Raw genomic sequence first — 20,516 nt, forward strand, 5'->3', positions numbered from 1 at the left:
CTGCCTTCACAAAATGTATTTCGTCATGATTTTTGATTTTAGTAATATGAAATTTGCATGATAATTTTACTTTAAAACTGTAGCCAGGTTAATAGCTTGTTTAATATTTGTTACATACAGTAGGGAATATGTGTGGAGAGACTATTCTAAAGGTGTAATTCAGAAGGGTCTGTATTGTATAAAATGCTCCCCTTCTAAAACTATATATTGCTGATTTTGTTCTGATCCTCTTGGAGAACAATGAACTAAAAGAACCAAACTTATCAAACAACCCCAAATAAAGAAACCGTTGGACAAGATTTACTTTTTATAGCCTTAACAATCAAACCAAAGTCAACGTAAATTAAACATGGCAAATTGTATTAAACTATAAATTATACTTTTAAAAGCAGATGCTACAAAGATCGATCCCACGGATTTACTTGCAGTGAACTTAGCACATATGGCATGTTCATGCCACAAAGTCCTTCAAAACTCTGGTTGGAATTTTCCAACCCCACTGGCTTTTCCCGTGGCAGATGTGACTCGTCATTGGCATCCGGCAGGATCTTCTGGTCCTGCCAAAGTCAATGGCAATTTGCATGGATCACCTGTCCCGCCACGGGTTCCCTGGTGGCGGGGGTCAACTTCGGCAGGATGGGAAGATCTCATCACGGGAAGGACCGGAAAATTCTGCCCTCATGTTTTCCTCTGATAGAGTTCCAGTTCCTGTCTGCATGAAGGCCTTAATCATCCTATTTTACTCCAGCAACCACTCCCTATTAATGACCCTGAGTCCTATAGGCCTGGTCTTCACCAAAATGATCAGCAATGTTTAATTGCCCCCTTTCAAGATAACCAAAAGTAAATTTACTTATTTTGTAATCCCCACTGCAAAATCTGGCCTCCAGGTTTAATTTGTTATACCTGCTTCACACACACCTTCTCCTCATCCTGCTGGCCATGCTCTGCTGCTGAAACTAGGAGCGGGATTTTCCCTCCATTCAAGCCGGCGGGATTCTCCGGTCTCACTTAAATGAATGGGTAATTTGGCTGAGCACCAAATGTTCTCTCCTCTCTAGCAGTGGTAGTGAGGGGGACTTGCAACGGAGAATCCTGACCCTGATCTCTGATGGCTCTGTCCTTCCATTTCCTCAGCAATCTTACATCGCAATTTGATTTCCCAGCAACCTTGCGTCACAGCCAGGAACCCAAAGTCACAAACCCCATTCCCTGAAGTTTTGGTTTGTCTTTCAGTTAGGGACTATCTCAAAATAATACAGGCTTTGAAACCAAAATTCATCCACCAGAAAGCTGGGCAAGCCAATTGTGCAGACAACAGCCTGTACATGCTTCCCGGCTTCTTCACCAATTGCAGATTTCATCAATGTATGTATCCACTGGAAGATGTAGAATAAAAAAAATGTAACTTCTTTGTCAGTAGTGTCCGTTCCTTTAAATGATTTGAATCCTTCACACAACACAGTTACTGTGAAATGAAAACAAAACTCGCATAGAACCAGAGGACTATAGGCTGCTCTCCCGTCTGAGAGAGAGCGCTGACTGGTGGTGATTTAGCCTGAGGGTCACCACACCTCAGGCGAGGGGTAAGGTTGAGAAGATGGCCTTCATGGATAACCTCAGTACTACAGAGATGTAATTATTGGAAGGGGAGGAGACGTTAATGTGAAGTGTTCCAATAAATCAGATTAAAGTTAAAATGACCTGGGGGAATGGCAAGACCCTGAGTTTCAAGTATTGTGGGAGTAGAAGACAACATACAACATCATGATGACATTTTTAGGTGTGTACACAGAGTAAGGCTCTCCAGGACTCTTTTCCTTTGTTACGTGCAGGACTTATATAATTAAGAAGTTAAGTTAGGTAATTACCTATTTGGTGTACATTATTCAGCTGGTGTTGAACTAGTTTGACTTTGTTCTGCTTTTAAATTCAAACCAATACATTTTAGTAATCAAGTTGATTGGATTCATTTTCAGTAAATGGCAATTATTTGATGTTTAATTGCTCAGTATATTTTAAAGTTATGAATAGTAATAACAGAATAACTCACATAATTTTGTTTGGACTGTAGGTCTGTGAATATGCATTAAATCTTACAAATGGAAATGTACCCTCTGATGTTGTTCCTATTTCTGTGAGACGTCAGATTGTTGTCACATGGGTCAAAGTAAAACAGCTTCTTCAGCAACAGATAGGACCAAATTTGGGAAATGATGAAGAGGTAAAGCATTAATGTAAAGTTTTGTCACCTTTGAAAAAGTTTGTGCTGCTGTACCATAGATGGGAGGGCAACACTGCTCTAGAATGCAGTATGGAAACTCCAGTCTGCTTTGCAGAGATGACAAGAGGGTGGCACCATTGTCCTAAAGTGTTGCTGAAGGAACAGGGAAAGGTGATTTGGATATGAAAATGGTGATGTGGATTTGGCTCGATTGCAAAACTTCTTTTTATACTCCAGGTGGCACGGTCCGAGGTCCGAGCAGGCATCCCTGCTTGGTGGTAGGGAACAGTAAACTTTCAGGTGAATGAACTTCCTGAGCTGTAAAGAGAGCTGTGATGTATCCCATTGTTTCCCACCAAATACGCTGAATGCAAAATGGGGAAAGGGGTCGTTGCAATAATGACCACCTGGACAATAATAACTTTGTCCCTAAAGATTGGAAAGCAGCTCAGGAATCAGTAATGTAAGGTTTATACGAAGAACAGTTTAAACTGCTCCAGGTGCATTCATGGAAATCTGCACACAAAACCTGCTGACATTTATTTGCATAGTACTGAAGCCTTTGGCAACAGTCGGGTTGTTGCTTACCAAAGCACTTGCTAGTTCACATGCATGTGCCAGGTTTGGTCAAATATGCAGTTACCTGTTTAGTCCTCAATTCGCCGGTGTGAAGTCCAAAGAAAGGACAAAGCTGTTGCATGCATGAGCTGTTTCTCGCAGCCTCCATATGCAGTGGATCATCCTCCACCTTTTCTGTCACCCCAGCATGATGTCATCACCAAACATGATTTCTGATAGGACTGCTGCCTCTGTGACAGCCTATTCCAGTCTTTCATCACTACAAAACCTGTTCCCTTTCCCAAAGCATTTCTCATAGAAATAAAGGAGCTGTAACTCTTATTCATTAACTTCCTCCCTTCCCACTATACCAGGATCACAAACACTTAAGCATGGCTTCAGATTCTTGGGGCATTGGGACCAATTCTGGGACAGGAGGCAACTGTTCAAAAGGGATGGGTTGCACTTCAACAGGAATGGGACCAATTTCATCTCAGGGAGGCTCACTTGTTTGCTGGGAGTTTAACAAAATTGGATTGGGTTTCAATAATTCCAATGATTGTATATTGAGGAAGAAGGATTCTGAAGGTCCAGATGTTCCCATGTATAATCTTTTTGAGCAAAACAAATCATCCAATTATCCACCTTAGGGCTAAATTAAAGGGGAAGCCCTTAAAGGCATGCTGCAGAAAAGTCAGGGGGTGGGATTCTCTGAGCCTCTGTGCCGAAATCGCGCTCGGGGCAGCGAATGGGCGTAGACCCGAGATCGGGTCCAACTGCGCTCCCGCAATTCTACAGTCCCCGGAGAATCGCCGCCAATCAGGCGCGCGAGGTTAACGCGGCGCCAGTTGGGGGCCATTGAAAGAGGTCCCAGGGCGTTTCTCCAAGTGCAGCTGGCCGTGTTCCTGCCAGCGTGGTTCTCTCATGGTTCCACCCGGTGGGCACTCAGAGTGGTGGGTGCCCTGGTGGGGGGGCAGGGAGATCTATCACCAGAGGGGGGGGGGGGGCCTTCAGTACGGCCAGGCTATCGATCGGGGAGGGGTCCTACCTTCTTCGTGCCCATCCGCGGTATGGATCGGCCAGTCGTGCGGGGTGGCTGACATTGGCCGCTGCCATGCACATGTGCGGACCCCCGGCCAGAAGTGCAAGGCCCCGAATCGGCAGCCGGAGCTGCGAGGACTAATCCGGGGCCCTGCTACCCCCCCCCCCCCCCCCCCCAACAAATCGCAGAATCACCCTGGACTTTCTTCAGATCAGTCCAAAGTGATTTGCACGTGTTTTTTCACGGGCATGGGAAATAGCCCCATTATTGGAGAATCCCGCCCAGTATCTCAAAGGAAATTTACAAGCTTCAAATTAAAATCTGTTTAAGGAGTCAATAAAGCACCCCAGCCCCAATGGTGCCACTGGTCACAGAAGACCTCCATCATGTTGGCAGACACCGTGTTCTCCCTCTTAGGACACCAGGCCACGAACGTAGATGCAGAAGAGGTACTGACAGTTGGGCCAGGTGTCCATATTTATATCAGGTTTTGGGCCAAGCAAACAAACTAAGTTACAAAAAAAGAGAACAAATAAAAAGCCAGCCCCTTAAAGGGATACCGCGTCAAACAAAAACAAGCCTTTTTTTTTTTAATAAACATTTTATTGAGGTATTTTTGGTATTCTAACAACAACAAAATAAACATTGTACATGAAACTATAAACATAGTGCAAAAGCCGTCTCCCTCCCTTACAGGTCCCACCTTTATTAACTCCCTACTCTAAAGCTAAACTAAACCCCCCTCCCCCTTTCTGCTGACGATTAATTTTCCGCGAAGAAGTCGATGAACGGTTGCCACCTCCGGGCGAACTCTAACAGTGACCCTCTCAAGGCGAACTTGATTTTCTCCAAACAGAGAAAGCTAGCCATGTCCGATAGCCAGGTCTCTGACTTTGGGGGCTTTGAGTCCCTCCAAGCTAATAGTATCCGTCTCCAGGCTACCAGGGAAGCAAAGGCCAGAACGTCTGCCTCTTTCTCTTCCTGGATTCTCGGGTCTTCCGACTCCCTGAAAATCGGCACCTCTGGACTCAGTGCCAGCCTTGATTTTAACACCGTGGACATGACATCTGCAAACCCCTGCCAAAATCCCCTAAGCTTCGGACATGCCCAGAACATGTGGACATGGTTCGCTGGTCCTCCCAAACATTTTACGCACCTGTCTTCCACCCCAAAGAATCTGCTCATCTGGGCCGCTGTCATATGAGACCGGTGAATGACCTTGAATTGTACCAGGCTGAGCCTGGCACATGTTGCGGATGCTTTGACTCTACTCAATGCGTCTGCCCATAGACCATCCTCTATCTCTCCTCCCAGCTCCTCCTCCCACTTGCGCTTCAGACCCTCGTTCTGCGTCTCCTCTGACCCCATAAGTTCCTTGCAAATGTCAGAGACGCTCCCTTCTTCCACCCACCCTCTGGAAACTACCCTGTCCTGAATCCCCCTCAGCGGTAGGAGTGGGAAGGTTGGCACCTGTTTACGTAGGACGTCCCGCACCTGCAGATACCTGAATTTGTTTACCCTCGCCAACCCAAACTTCTCCTCCAGCGCCCTCATACTCGGAAAACTCCCCTCTATCAACATATCCCCCATCCTCTCAATCCCTGCTCTCCGCCATATCCGGAACTCCCCCTCTATACTTCCTGGGGCAAGCCGGTGATTATTACAGATTGGGGACCAGACTGATGCTCCCTCTGCTCCCACATGTCTCCTCCATTGTCCCCCAGACTCTCAGGGCCGCCACCACCACGAGGCTGGTGGAGTACCGTGCCGGCGAGAACGGCAGAGGCGCAGTTACCAACACCCCGAGACTGGTGCCCTTGCATGAGGCCGCCTCCATATACTCCCATGCTGACCCCTCCCCCACCACCCACATCCTGATCATGGCTATATTCGCCGCCCAGTAATAGTTACTAAAATTTGGCCAGCCCGCCCTCTCCCCGACTCCACTCGAGCATTACCTTCCTTACTCGCCCAAACAAAGCCACTGATCACTTTGTTGACCCGTTTAAAAAAGAACCGCGGAATAAAGATGGGGAGACATTGAAACACGAACATGAATCTCGGGAGGACCGTCATCTTCACGGTCTGCACCCTCCCAGCTAATGACAGCGGGAGCGCGTCCCATCTCCAAAAATCGTCCTTCATTTGGTCTACTAGTTGGGCCAGATTTAATTTATGCAGCCGGGCCCATTCCCGCACCACTTGAAAGACTAGGTACCTAAAGCTCCAGGACCCGTACCTACTAATCGAAAGGCCGCTCCCCCAATCGCCTCTCCTATCCCCTCGCCTGGACCGCAAATATCGTACTTTTACCCATATTTAGCTTATACCCCGAAAACCGGCCAAATTCCCCTAGAATGCTCATGATTTCTTCCCCTCTATTGGGTCCGATACATACAGAAGCAGGTCGTCTGCATAGAGCGAGACTCTGTGCTCCTCCACCTCCCCCCTCCCCGGACCAGGCTCTCATAGCAATTGCCAGCGGCTATATAGCTAACGTGAACAACAGTGGGGAGAGGTGACAACCCTGTCTCGTCCCCCCGGTGCAGTCTAAAATAGTCCGATGTTGTTCAATTGGTCCGTACGCTTGCCACAGGAGCCTGATACAGCATCCTGCCCAGTCAATAAAGCCCCGCCTAAATCCAAACCGTCCCAGTACCTCCACAGATAATCCCATTCTACCCGATCAAAAGCCTTTTCTGCATCCATTGCGATCACTACCTCCACCTCCCTACCTTCCAGGGGCATCATGATCACATTTAACAACCTTCTTACATTGGCCACCAACTGCCAATCCTTAACAAACTCCGTCTGGTCCTCCCCAATAACGTCCGGAACACAATCCTCAATCCTCAAAGTTTTGGCCAGCAGTTTGGCATCCACATTCAACATGGATATCGGCCTGTAGGACCCACACAGCTCCGGGTTCTTGTCTCGCTTCAGAATCATCGAAATCGTGAACTGTGACATCGTCGGGGGCAGCACCCCTCTTTACCTTGCCTCATTGAACATCCTCATCAACACTGGCCCCAATATCCCAGAGAACATTTTATAAAACTCCATTGGGTACCCATCCGGCCCTGGCGCTTTACCTGACTGCATGGCCTTCAGACCCTCCACTATCTCTTCCAATCCGATTGGGGGCCCCAGCCCTTCTACGAGCTCCCCGTCCACCTTTGGGAAATTCAACTCCCCCAAGAAGTGTCTCATCCCCTCCGGCCCCGTAGGGGGTCCTGACCTACTGTAGAAATCCTGAAACGCCTTATTCACCCCTGCTGAATCTCCAACCAGGTTCCCATCTCCGTCATTTACTTTTCCTATCTCCCTGGCTGCCTCCCTCTTTCTAAGCTGCTGTGCAAGCATTCTGCTGGCCTTCTCTCCATACTAAGATCACCCCCTCGCCTTTCTCAGCTGCTCCACCGCCCTCCCTGTGGTTAACAAGCCGAACTCCGCCTGTCGCCTCTGCCGTTCCCTTAATAGCCCTGCCCCTGGGGTCTCCGCATACCTCCTATCGATCTGTAGTATCTCCTTTACCAGTCGGTCCGTCTCTGCCCTGTCTACCTTGTCCCTATGGGCCCGTATCGAGATCAGCTCCCCTCTGACCACTGGCTTCATTGCTTCCCAGACCACTGCTGCTGAAATTTCCCCCGTGTCGTTGACCTGCAGGTAGCTCTGAATACATTTCCTCAGCCGCTCGCACACCCCTTCGTCAACCAAAAGTCCCACAACTAACCTCCAGTGCGGGCGCTGGCTATTGCCTTTACTAACCTGCAGGTCAACCCAGTGCGGAACATGGTCTGAAATTGTGATCGCCGAGTACCCCGTGTCCACCGTCCCTGCCAGTAAGGCCCTGCTCAAAATAAATCAATCAATCTGTGAGTACACTTTATGCACGTGTGAGTAGAAGGAGAACTCCTTCACCCTCGGCTGCCCAAATCTCCATGGATCTACCCCCCCCCATCTGCTCCATGAACCCCTTTAGTTCCTTTGCTATTGCTGGCACCCTGCCCATTTTCGAGCTAGACCGGTGCAAGCCAGGGTCAATAACTGTGTTGAAGTCCCCCCCCATGACCAACCTGTGCGAGTCCAGGTCCAGTATCTTCCCAGCATCCTCTTTATAAAATCCACATCATCCCAATTTGGCGCATACACATTTGCTCATACCACCTGCACCTTCTCCAGATTCCCACTGACCATAATGTACTGACCTCCCACATCCGAGACTATTCTATCCGCCTCAAACACCACAAGCTTATTGATCAGGATTGCGACCCCTCTAGTCTTTGAATCTCGTCCCGAGTGAAAGACCTGACTGACCCAGCCTTTCCTCAATCTAATCTGGTCAGTTACTCTTGAGGTGCATCTCCTGCAACATTACCACGTCCGCCTTCAGTCCCCTAAGATACGCGAACACATGTGCCCTCTTGACCGGCCCATTTAACCCTCGAACATTCCAGGTGATCAGCCTAGTTGGGGGGCTCATTGCCCTCCCGCTTCGCTGAGCAACCATCCCCTTTATTGGGCCCACCTCCAGCCCATGCTCCGCGCCTCCACTGGCCCACCCCCAGGCAGCCTCCGCCCCCAACCTCCTCTCTGTTCCTTAGCCCAAGTTCCTCCCTCGTCAGCAGAACATCCCCCCCCCCCCCCCCCCCCCCCCCAGTAACAACACTCTGTAACCCAACCCCTTTAATAAACCGAACAAATGCACACCCCCCACTACGCTCCCGTGAGCTAGCCCGCCCAGCTAGTTTGGTGGCCCCCATCCCTGGTGCCGGATAGTCTCCCATCTATTGTTTCCTCCCCACCCTCCCTCCCGCTCATACAAACATGCTCTAACATCAAACAATTCCCACACAATTGCCGGACAGAAAAACATCAAAATCTAAACAAGCACACCTCCATCCCCCAACAGTGCAAATGAAAACCTTAACTCACTCAGCTCTGCCACTGGTCCCAAATCAATACAGAAGGCATTACAAACCGCTTCCACAAAACAAAAAACGGGAAACTTTTTTTTAAAGAACAGAAAACAGAAAAAAAAAACATGAACGTTGCAGGAAAGTTCAAACGTTCTCAGTCCACCACCAACCCTTTCCTTTACACGAAGTCCAGCGCATCCTCCGGTGACTCAAAATAAAAGTGCTGTTCCTCATAGTGACCCAGAGATGGGCCGGATACAACAGTCCGAACTTCACCTTTTTCTTAAAAAGGATCGATCTAATCTGGTTGAAGCCTGCTCTTCTCCTGGCCACCTCCACACTCGGGTCTTGGTAGACCCGCAGGATATTATTGTCCCACTTACAGCTCCGCGTCTGCTTGGCCCACTGTAAAATGTGCTCTTTATCCAAGTCCCTGTGGAATCTCACCACCATTTCCCTTGAAAGGTCTCCCATTCGCGGCTTCCTCGCGAGTGCTCTGTGAGCCCTGTCCACCTCCAAGGGTTGGGAGAATGCCCCATCCCCCAGCTCCGGGAGCCCAACGATTCTCAAGTTCTTCCGGTGGGACCTATTCTCTAGGTCCTCCACCTTCTCCCGGAGCTTCTTCTGCTGGTCTCTCAGCATCCCCACCTCCAACTCCACCGCAGTTTGATGTTCCTAATGCTCAGCCAGCACCTTCTCTACCTTCTGGATCGCCCGACCTTGGGCGTCCAATCTAAGCTCCAGTCGCTCAATTGACTCTTTTATCGTGTCCAAGCAGTCCTGTTTCTGCTGAGCAAAGCTTTCCAGAATAACTTGTATCAGCTGCTCCGTTGACCGCTGGGTCGACAAACCAGAGGTCCGATCCTCCGCCATGCTGTCTCCCGCTGCAGCTTCAGCCCAAGCCTTCTCTGTTTTTCTGTTTCTGCCTTTACGCGCACTTCTAGTCCTTCTCTCCATGCACCGATGTGGGAATTCAGTGCACAATTGCCTCTGACATAAGTTTTACAATTCAAGTCCGGCAGAAAAACGGGGGAAAGGTTCCAAGAGTTCGACCCGAGCGGAAGCCACCAAATGTACGACTAACTCCTTCACAGATGCCACCGAAGTAAAAAAAAAAACAAATCTTAAAGGAAACTTAAAACCTTAAATCAAAATGTGATTGAAGGGGTTGATAAAAAACACTCGAATCCCTGTGGTGCCCACTGGATACACAATGCATCGATAGTGCCAGCAGCACTACATGTTCCCTCTCCAGGAACGCCTGACTACAAATAACGCTGCAGAAGAGGCAGTCTGACAATCTTTTGAGTAGATGGGGCCTGATGCATTGTCAATTGCGACGAGATGAGAGTAGAATGTAATCGAGGCTTTATTACACAGAGAAGTGTGGCCTCCTACAGCAGCTTACAAAATGGCTGTTCTTCGGAGAGCGCACACATTTATACTCCGCCTCCTGGGCGGAGCCAGCAGGCAGGGATCTACCCCCGTCCATGTAGTACAGGGGCCTTCCCGTAATACCCATATATATAATATAATACAACAGTGGTGACTACCACATTCACCCCCTGTAAAAAATGAGTCCAGCAGGGGTGGTGGAAAACTACATACATACAGATTGGTTTTAAAATTACAGAGGTGGTTACAAATTTAGACGATCGGGCGCCTTGATCTGTCATTGAGAGCGTCGCAGTGCTGGTGGCGACTCTGGCGTCGGCTTGGTCTTCGGTGACTCCGGGAGCATGTCAAAATCCTCTTCATGCCTGGGTGGGAGCAAGGGGAGGATGGATTGAACTGGAGCGGGGGCTGCGGTGGGGTGCGGCAGGGGAGGGGAGGGTAGCGCCGGGGCAGGGGGAGGGTGTGTGGGGACCCAGCTGGTGCCAGATCCCTGAGGGAGACTGTGTCTTGGCGGCCTTCAGGGTACGCTAAGTAGGAGTACTGCAGGTTCGGATGGAGTAGCTGTACTCTCTCAACCAACGGGTCCGCCTTGTGGAGCCGCACGTGCTTGCAGAGGAGAACGGGTCCTGGAGCTGCCAGCCACATTGGGAGCGAAACCCCGGAGGTGGACATCCTGGGGAAGGCAAAGAGACGTTCATGGGGGGTTTCGTTCGTCGCGGTGCACAGGAGTGATTGAATGGAGTGAAGTGCGTCGGCAGGACCTCCTGCCAGTGGGAGGCCGGGATATTTCTGGACCGCAGGGCCAGCTGGACGGCCCTCCAGACCGTCCCATTCTCCCGCTCCACCTGCCCGTTTCCCCTGGGGTTGTAGCTGGTCGTCCTGCTTGAGGCAATGCCCCTGTTGAACAGGTACTGGCGCAGCTCCTCGCTCATAAATGAGGATCCCCGGTCGCTGTGGACGTAGGCGGGGAAAACGAACAGAGTGAAGATAGTGTTGAGGGCTTTGATGACAGTGACAGACGTCATATCGGGGCATGGGACGGCAAAGGGGAATCGGGAATACTCGTCAACCACATTAAGAAAGTACGTGTTGTGAGTCCACGCTGAGGCATTCAAAGGGGCGGGAGGCCTTCACCAGGCATGCACGGTCTGGCTGGTGGAAGTGCGGTTTACACTCCGCGCAGACCTGGCAGTCTCTAGTGATAGCCCTGACTTCCTCGATGGAGTAGGGCAGATTGCGGGCCTTAATGAAGTGGTAAAAGCGGGTGCAGGGTCCGGAGTCGGTCCACTTGGGCGCAGGCACATTTATCTCGGGACAGGGCATCGGGGGGCCCGTTGAGCTTACCTGGGCGATACAAAATATCGTAACTGTAGGTGGAACGCTCGATCCTCCACCTCAAGATTTTATCATTTTTGATCTTACCCCGCTGTGTGTTAAACATGAAGGCAACCGATTGTTGGTCAGTGAGGAGAGTGAATCTCCTGCCGGCGAGGTAATGCCCCCAATGTCGCACAGCTTCAACGATCGCTTGGGCCCCCTTTTCGACGGACGAGTGCCGAATTTCGGAGGCATGTAGGGTGCGGGAAAAGAATGCCACGGGCCTGCCTGCCTGGTTGAAGGTGGCGGCCAGAGTGACGTCTGATGCATCGCTCTCGACTTGGAAGGGGAGCATCTCATCGACCGCATGCATTGCGGCCTTGCCGATGTCGGTCTTGATACGGTTGAAGGCCTGGTGAACCTCGGCCGTCAGTGGGAAAGCGGTGGATTGAATGAGTGGGCGGGACTTGTCCGCATAGTCTGGGACCCACTGGGCGTACTACGAAAAGAACCCTAGGCATCGTTTGAGGGCCTTGGAGCAGTGGGGGAGGGGGAGTTCCATGAGTGGGCGCATGCGATCGGGGTCGGGCCCTAGAACTCTGTTCTGAACCACATAGCCGAGGATGGCTAATCGGTTCGTGCTGAACACGCACTTCTCCTTGTTGTAAGTTAGGTTGAGGAGTGTGGCAGCGTGGAGAAATTTGGAAAGGTTAGCGTCGTGGCCGCAGATGGTGACATTGTCCAGGGATGGGAAAGTGGCCCGCAGCCCGATCCGTTCAACCATTTGGTCCATCTCCCATTGGAAGACCGAGACCCCGTTGGTGACGCTGAAGGGAACCCTAAGGAAATGGCAAAGGCGGCCGTCTGCTTCAAACGCAGTGTATGGGCGGTCCGCCTTACGGATGGGGAGCTGGTGGTAGGCAGACTTCAGGTCCACTGTCGAGAAGACCCGGTACTGTGCAATCTGAGTGACCATATCAGATATGCGTGGACCTGTCGGGGGTACGCGTCGAGCTGCGTGTACTGATGGATGGTCTGACTATAGTCAATGACCATCTTGTTTTTCTCCCTGGTTTTCACCACTAGCACTTGGGCTCTCCAGGGGCTGTTGCTGGCCTCGATGATACCCTCCCGCAGCAGCCGTTGGACCTGAGACCCGATGAAGGTCCTGTCCTGGGCGCTGTACCGTCTGCTCCTGGTGGTGATGGGTTTGCTATCCGGGGTGACGTTTGCAAACAGGGAAGGAGGGTTGACCTTAAGGGTCACGAAACCGCAAACAGTAAGGGGTTTTAGAGGCCCGCCAAATTTTAGGGTTAGGCTCTGGAGATTGCACTGGAAGTCCAGGCCGCGTAGCAAGGCAGCGCAGAGGTTGGGGAGGACGTAGAGCCGGAAGCCGCTGAACTCTACGCCCTGGCCGGTGAAGGTGGTGATGCAGTACCCCCGGATTGCCACGGAGTGGGATCCGGAGGCCAGGGAGATTCTTTGGTTAGTGGGGTGTACCGCGAGGGAGCAGCGCATTACCGTATCGGGGTGGATGAAGCTCTCAGTGCTCCCGGAGTCCAGAAGGCAGGATATCTCATGTCGGTCGACCTTCACCTTTGTCGAAGCGGTCGCGAGGTTGTGCCGTCGTGACTGGTCGATCGTGACCGAGGCGAGGCGCGGCTGGTCGTTGGCGGTTTCAGGCAGCCCGAAGAGGTGCCCGACGGGCAGGGGTCCTGAGGCGGGTAAGATGGTGGCGCCCACGGGCCTCACGTGTCCTGGGGCAGGCAAGATAGTGGCACCCTCGGGCCGCATGTGTCCTGGGGCAGGCAAGATGGTGGTGCCCATTGGTTCTGAGGCAAGCAAGATGGCGGCGCCCATGGACCGCACGTGTTGTGAGTAGAGCAAGATGGCAGCGCCCACTGGCCGCACGTAGCGGGTGCTGGGACAATAGCGGCGATTGAGCGGGCCTGGCATACTGCAGCGAAATGTCCCTTCTTGCCACAGGCCTTGCAGAGCGCGCTCCGTGCCGGGCAGCGCTGCCGGGGGTGTTTTGTCTGTCCACAGAAGTAGCACGTGGGTTCCCCGGGGTTGGTTGGCTGCCGCGCGGCGCAGGTGTGGGGTTGGCTGAGGGCGGTTGCTGATGGGGTCCACGATGGGGTGGCGGCTGGCGGGGCCCATGATACACGGGGGGGGTGCCGTGTGGTCGGGGGTATAAGCCTGTACGTTGCGTGAGGCGACCGTGAGCGAGAGCGCTAGTTTCTTGGTCGCCGCGGGGTCAAGCGTGGCCCCTTCTAAGAGGCGCTGGCAGATGTAGTCCGACCCTATGCCCGTAATGAATACATCTCTCATTAGCAGGTTCGAATGTTCAGTGGCTGAAACGGCCTGGCAGTCACAGTCTCTCACCAGGGCGAGCAGGGCACGCCAGAAATCTTCCTCAGACTCACCGGGAAGTTGGTGCTGCGTGGACAGGAGGTGCCTGGCGTAGATCTTGTTGGTCTGCTGAGCGTAATTCTCCTTCAGTAGCGCCATGGCCTCTCCATAGGTTGGCGCGTCCTGGACGAGGGGAAAAACGTTGGAGCTCAGCCACGTGTACAGAATCTGGCGCTTATGTGCTTCTGAGATTGGGTCTGGCGCAGACCCGATGTATGCTTCATAGCAAGCTAGCCAATGTTGGAAGTCCTTTTTGGCGTTGTCTGCTTAAGGATGCAGCTGCAGGCGATCCGGCTTTATGCGGAGGTCCATCTCTGAAAGATCTCTGTGTAATAAATTGATGCACTGTCAATTACGACGAGACGAGAGTAGAATGTAATCGAGGCTTTATTACACAGAGATGTGTGGCCTCCGACAGCAGCTTACGAAATGGCTGCTGTTCGGAGAGCACACACATTTATACCCAGCCTCCTGGGCGGAGCCAGCAGGCAGGGATCTACCCCCGTACCTGAAGTAAAGGGGTCTTACCGTAATCCCCATATATACAATATAATACAACAGTGGTGACTATCACAGGGTCTCAGATTTTTACCTTATTGAGAAACAACAACTCAGGCATTGCAGCTTTTAACTGAACTAATTTAACAAAACTATTTATGCTCAAGCCCTGAAGTGGGATTTGATCACATGACTTTCAGAGAAAGAGGGCAAAGCGTTATACCACTGCGCCATAGCTAACACAAGCCCCTATTTATAATAATTATAATAATCTTCATTGCCACAAGTAGGTTTACATTAACACTGCAATGAAGTTACTGTGAAAAGCCCCTAGTCGCCCCATTAAGGTGGAACAATAACAGGCACTTGCTTTTACTTATTCAGTTTAGTATATTGCTCATGTTGAAGTTTCCTTCACATTGGGGAGACCACACAAAGATTCGGAGACCACACAAAGATTGGGTGACTACTTTGCTGAACTCCTCTGTTCATTCCACAAGCATGACACTGAGCAACCAGTCATTGCCATTTTAATTCTCCACCCCACTCCCAGGTTGACATCCCTGATCTTGGCTTCTTTATTTGATACATTACAGCCACCCAGACTCAATACAACTTCAACAATTAAAGATTGTAACAAATGCTCCCATTTTATTCAGACAGCAAGTGCTGTCTCACCAACCCACCACTCTCCAACCTCCAATCGCTCCTGCCTTCCACCCTATCATGGATCTTCCCTTTTTTTCTTTCAGCCAGAATAATTTCATGAGGACATAAGAACTAGGAGCAGGAGTAGGGAATTCCGCCCCTCGATCCTGCTCCACCATTCAATACGATCACAGCTGATCTCAGTTCAACCTCAGCTCCACTTTCCTGTCCATTCTCCATAACGCTCCAACCCATTACTAATTAAAAATCTGTTCATCTCCTCCCTAAATTTACTCAATATCCCAGCATCCACCGCAGTCTGGGGTAGTTAATTCCACAGATTTACAACACTTTGAGAGAAGGAATTTCTCCTTATTTCTGTTTTAAGTCTGCTACCCCTTGTCCTAAAACTATGACCCTTCGTTGCAGATTGCCCCACAAGACAAAACATCCGTTCGATGTCTACTTTGTGAATACCTTTCATAATCATATTTACCTCAATTAGATCTCTCCTCATTCTTCTAAACTCGAGAGAGTATAGGCCTAAATGGTTCAATGTCTCTTCACAAAAAAAACCCTCATCTCTGGAATCAATCTCATGAACATCCTCTGAACTGCCTCCAATTTTACTGCATCCCTCCTCAAGTAAGGGGACCAAAACTATACTCAGTACTCCAGGTGGGGTCTCATCAAAGCCTTGTACAGTTGCAGCAACCCTTCCCTACTTTTATACTCTGTTCCTTTAGTCATAAATGCCAAAATTCCATTTGCCTTCCTTATTACCTGTTGTAGCTGCATACTAGTTTTCTGACATTCATGCACGGGGACACCCAGATCCCTCTGCGCCGAAGCACTCTGAAGTTTCTCTCTAGTTAGGTAATAAGTTGCCGTTCTATTTTCCTGACCAAAATGGAAACCCCACACTTATCCACGTTAAATTCCATCTGCCAAATTTTGGACCACACACCTAACTTATCTATATCCATTTGTAAATTTCTTATTTCCTCTTTGCAACTTATGATCTCACCTATTTGGCGACGGTACCTTCTTTCCCTGCATCCAAGTCATTAATATAGATTGTAAATAGTTGGGGCCCGAGGTCTGAACCCTGTGACACACCACTAGTTACATCTGGCCAAGCAGAAAAAGACTCTCTCCCAACTCTTCCTTCTGTTGGTTAGCCAATCCTCTACCAAGCTAAATAAATCGCCCCTAACCGCATGTGATCGTACCTGGTGCATTTACCATTTGTGTGGCACCGTAACAAATGCAAGTCCAGATATACTATATCTACAGGATGCCCATTATCTACGTGGCTTGTTACATCTTTGAAGAAGGTAGCACGGTAGCATTGTGGATAGCACAATTGCTTCACAGCTCCAGGGTCCCAGGTTCGATTCCGGCTTGGACCACTGTCTGTGCGGAGTCTGCACATCCTCCCCGTGTGCATGGGTTTCCTCCGGGTGCTCCGGTTTCCTCCCACAGCCCAAAGATGTGCAGGTTAGGTGGATTGGCCATGATAAATTGCCCTTAGTGTCCAAAATTGCCCTTAGTGTAGTGTGGGGTTACTGGGTTATGGGGATAGGGTGGAGGTGTTGACCTTGGGTAGGGTGCTCTTTCCAAGAGCCTATGCAGACTCGATGGGCCAAATCATAGATTATCATAGAATTTACAGTGCAGAAGGAGGCCATTCGACCCATCGAGTCTGCACCGGCTCTTGGAAAGAGCACCCTACCCAAGGTCAACACCTCCCCACATCTCCACCCTATCCCCATAATCCAGTGACCACAGCCAACACTAAGTGCAATTTTGGACACTAAGGGCAATTTAACATGGCCAATCCACCTAACCTGCACATCTTTGGACTGTGGGAGGAAACCGGAGCACCCGGAGGAAACCCACGCAGACACGGGGAGGATGTGCAGACTCTGCACAGACAGTGACCCAAGCCGGGAATCGAACCTGTGACCCTGGAGCTGTGAATGGCCTCCTTCTGCACTGTAAATTCTATGACGAACTCGAGCAAATTAGTCAAACACGATTTTCCCTTCATAAAGCGATGCTGACTCTGAAGGATTGCGCTTTGACTTTCCAAATATTTAACAATGATCTTCAAATTACTTTTTGCTTTCTGTTGAATATCAGCTGAGCTTGTTGCGAACAGTAAAGAAATTAATGCAAGTATTTGGTGCTTTTAGCACTATTTAAAGAATATTAGTAGAACAGGATTCTACTTAGGTCTGTTTGTAGATTCTTCTATTAATTTTTGTTCACATAGTGTATATGTGATCTGAAATATTCTTTGTCTTTTACAGCAGAGTAATGATAGCCAGGCTTCAATGATCCAGGCTCTTATTGCTCTGGAGATGTATTCCTGTAACAACAGCAACCTGATGAAATTTACTGTTCCCAGTCTTCTTGAGGTAAGCAATTAACATCGTGCTTGACATTATGATGGCAGATTTTTTTAATCAACAGCGGGAAGATTTGGTTACATATCACTTGTGTTTTCTGTGCTATTGGTTTCATTTCTCGTCCAAAATGTTGTCCGCGCCATGCACGCACAATTCTGGTTAAAATAAAAATGAATTGCCGCGGATGCTGGAATTCTGAGGTTAAAAACAGAAAATACTGGAAAAACTCAGCGGGTCTGACAGCACCTGTGGAGAGAGAAATGGAGTTAACCTTTCGAGCTGTATGACTCTTCTTCAGAGCTAAAAAGAGGGAGAAATTATGGATTTTGCACTGTTTAAGAAGGGGTGGAGCAAAATAGCTTAGCGATAGGTGTGAGCTAGGAGAGATTGCACAAAGCTGTTTAGGGCACAAGGCAAAGAAAAGTTGAATGGCGGTGTTAAGGACTGTGGAAGGTGCTGATGGTGGCATAAAGGTAAGATAATAGATGTGTTAATAGGAGAACAAAGGTGAGTGCTCAGTAAGGCAGAACCTAGGAACAAGTGACAGATGGCCATGTTGGGGAGGGGGGTGTTGCATTGGGAGAAAAAAAATCAGGTTTAAGAAAAAAAAAGGCACCAAGATGGAGGAGAAAGTTCACAGTCTAATGTTGTTGAGCTCATTGTTGAGTCCAGAAGACTGTAACCTACCTAATTGGAAGATGAAGTGTTCATCCAGTTTATGTTGGGCTTCATTGGATGCCAAAGATGGACATGAGAGCAAGATGGGAAGTTGAAATGACAAACAACAGGCAGGTTGGAGGCATGCTTGCAGACTGAGCAAAAATTATTCAAAGCAGTACCCCAGTCTGTGTTTAGAGGAGACTGCATTGGGAGCATCAAATACAAGAGAGCAAATTGAAGGAGATGCAAGTAAAATGCTACTTCACCTGAAAGGAGTGCTTGGGGCCTTGGACAGTGAGGAAGGAGGTGAAAGGTATACGCCAGGTGGTGAGGAAACCAACAAGAGGCAAAAACCTACTTCACCTCATCCTCACCAATCTACCTATCATAGATACATCTGTCATTGACTGTATTGATAGGAGTGACCACCACACAATCATTGTGGAGATAAAATCCCATCTCCCCATTCAGGACACCCTCCATCATGTTGTGCTGCACTACCACCATGCTTCATGGGATAGCTTTTAAGCAGATCAAGCAACTCAAAATTGGACATACATGAGGACACCCGCTCGGCGGTGGTGGCACATCACGGAGGCCCGGAAAATACTGCCCTAAACCCAGTCATGATATGTTAACGCATGCCAATGCAGACTTTACATGCTGTCGCCGACAGGGGATATGGAACGCACTGCCAGGGCCAACAAGGCACTGGAGCATGGTGGTTGGTACTTGATTTTCGCTGACGTCCGATTCTCCACACTATCGAGATTCATGATTCCGGCATAGCAGAGCGGAGAGTCCAGCCCATAGTACCCAAATGGAAAATCTTGCCCTAAGTGGGCTATTTCAGTGAGAATCTCCCCAGACTCCTAAAAAAATGGACCTAGTATGGGTGAAATGCGATCTGGATAATAACCATACACCCAGTGGAAATCACCCCGCGATTCCCACCCAAAATGACACATACCATTTTTTGGGAGAATTGGGCCCATAATTTCTCAACTGAGAAATGTAACCTTTTTTTAAACAAATATAAAATTTTAGCAGCCTCTCTCGGCTTAATGCTATTTTTCACTTTGAACATGTCCAATTATAGAATTTACAGTGCAGAAGGAGGCCACTCGGCCCATCGAATCTGCACCGGCCCTTGGAAAGAGCACCCTATCTAAGCCCATACCTCCACCCTATCCCCACACCTCCACTCTATCCCCGTAACCCCACCTAACCTTTTTTGGAGACTAAGGGCAATTTAGCATAGCCAATCCACCTAACCTGCACACCTTTGGACTGTGGGAGGAAACCGGAGCACCTGGAGGAAACCCACGCAAACACGGGAATCGAACCTGGGACCCTGGCGCTGCGAAGCAACTGTGCTAACCACTATGCTGCTGTGCTGCCCAGCAATTGCAACAGCTTTGACCTGTTCAAAGTAAAGAATATGTTTTAATTTATGAAACGGCAATGAACCGGGAAGATGATCTTCAAATTATTGTTTGACCCTTGGTCTTGATTTTTAAATTTGGAGGAAATCGTTTGATGGTTTCATTTGATGGCACCCACCAACGATGTAATGGGTTTCCTGCAGGAACCCAATTGTAATACATTTAAATATGATGAACGGACCTCCCCATTGTAAAATTCCCCCACACTGGAAGGTGAGGTAGGGTCCGTGTCCATGATTTGGGGAGGGTTCGGCTCCATCGTGGCAGGGGAGGTTCTTTTATTCCATTATCTTTTTAGCATTAGGACACCCTCTGTCAAGAGTCGAGGTTGCTGGCGGGGCGAGCTCATGCAAAGCCCATCCCGCTAGCATGACATTACCGGACCCACTTCCTTGCTCTTTTTGGCTCAGATATTGAAGAAATGCCGACAGTCGAGCCGACAGGTTACACCCTGCTTTGCCCTCCTCAGTTGACACTTGGTCAATAATTGGGAAAATTCTGTCAATCCATTATATTAGCAGAGTAGGAGTAACCCCGCACCCACTTTTGCAAAGCCTCACGTGTTTCAAATATTTTTACCAAAATCATAGAGACGCATTAAATCCGGTTTTAATTGGGCCCCAATCCTCACTCAGATCGCACACACATTCAGATGAATAGGGGTCTAACTGATGTTCAAGGCTGGAATTGAGACTTGATCCCCGAAGAGCAGAGCCATGGAATTTCATATTTTTAATACAATGGAGTGCAGGGACCACCTTCTTGTCTTTCTGAAAGGGAGGAATGGAGTTCAGCACCACCATCCCACCAGGGGGCTGGTTTAGCACAGTTGGCTAAACAGCTGGCTTGTATTGCAGAACAAGACCAGCAGCGCGGGTTCATTTCCCGTACCGGCCTCCCCGAACAGGCGCCGGAATGTGGCAACTAGGGGCTTTACAGGGTAACTTTATTAAAGCCTACTTGTGACAATAAGCTATTATTATT

At 49.4% G+C, this 20,516-nt stretch overlaps 1 protein-coding gene across 2 annotated transcripts in view; it reads left to right on the plus strand.

The window, feature by feature from the left end:
- cfap46 (cilia and flagella associated protein 46) overlaps window positions 1–20,516 on the plus strand; it is a 368,598-nt gene that overhangs the window by 110,241 nt on the left and 237,841 nt on the right. For both annotated transcript variants that reach the window (XM_072479134.1, XM_072479136.1), the window contains 2 exons: window positions 2,075–2,224; window positions 17,329–17,436. In XM_072479134.1, coding sequence (XP_072335235.1) covers window positions 2,075–2,224; window positions 17,329–17,436 — 258 coding nt within the window. The remainder of the gene's footprint in view (window positions 1–2,074; window positions 2,225–17,328; window positions 17,437–20,516) is intronic.

The sequence above is a fragment of the Scyliorhinus torazame genome, chromosome 16 (genome assembly GCF_047496885.1).
Source record: "Scyliorhinus torazame isolate Kashiwa2021f chromosome 16, sScyTor2.1, whole genome shotgun sequence".
Lineage (NCBI taxonomy): Eukaryota > Metazoa > Chordata > Chondrichthyes > Carcharhiniformes > Scyliorhinidae > Scyliorhinus > Scyliorhinus torazame.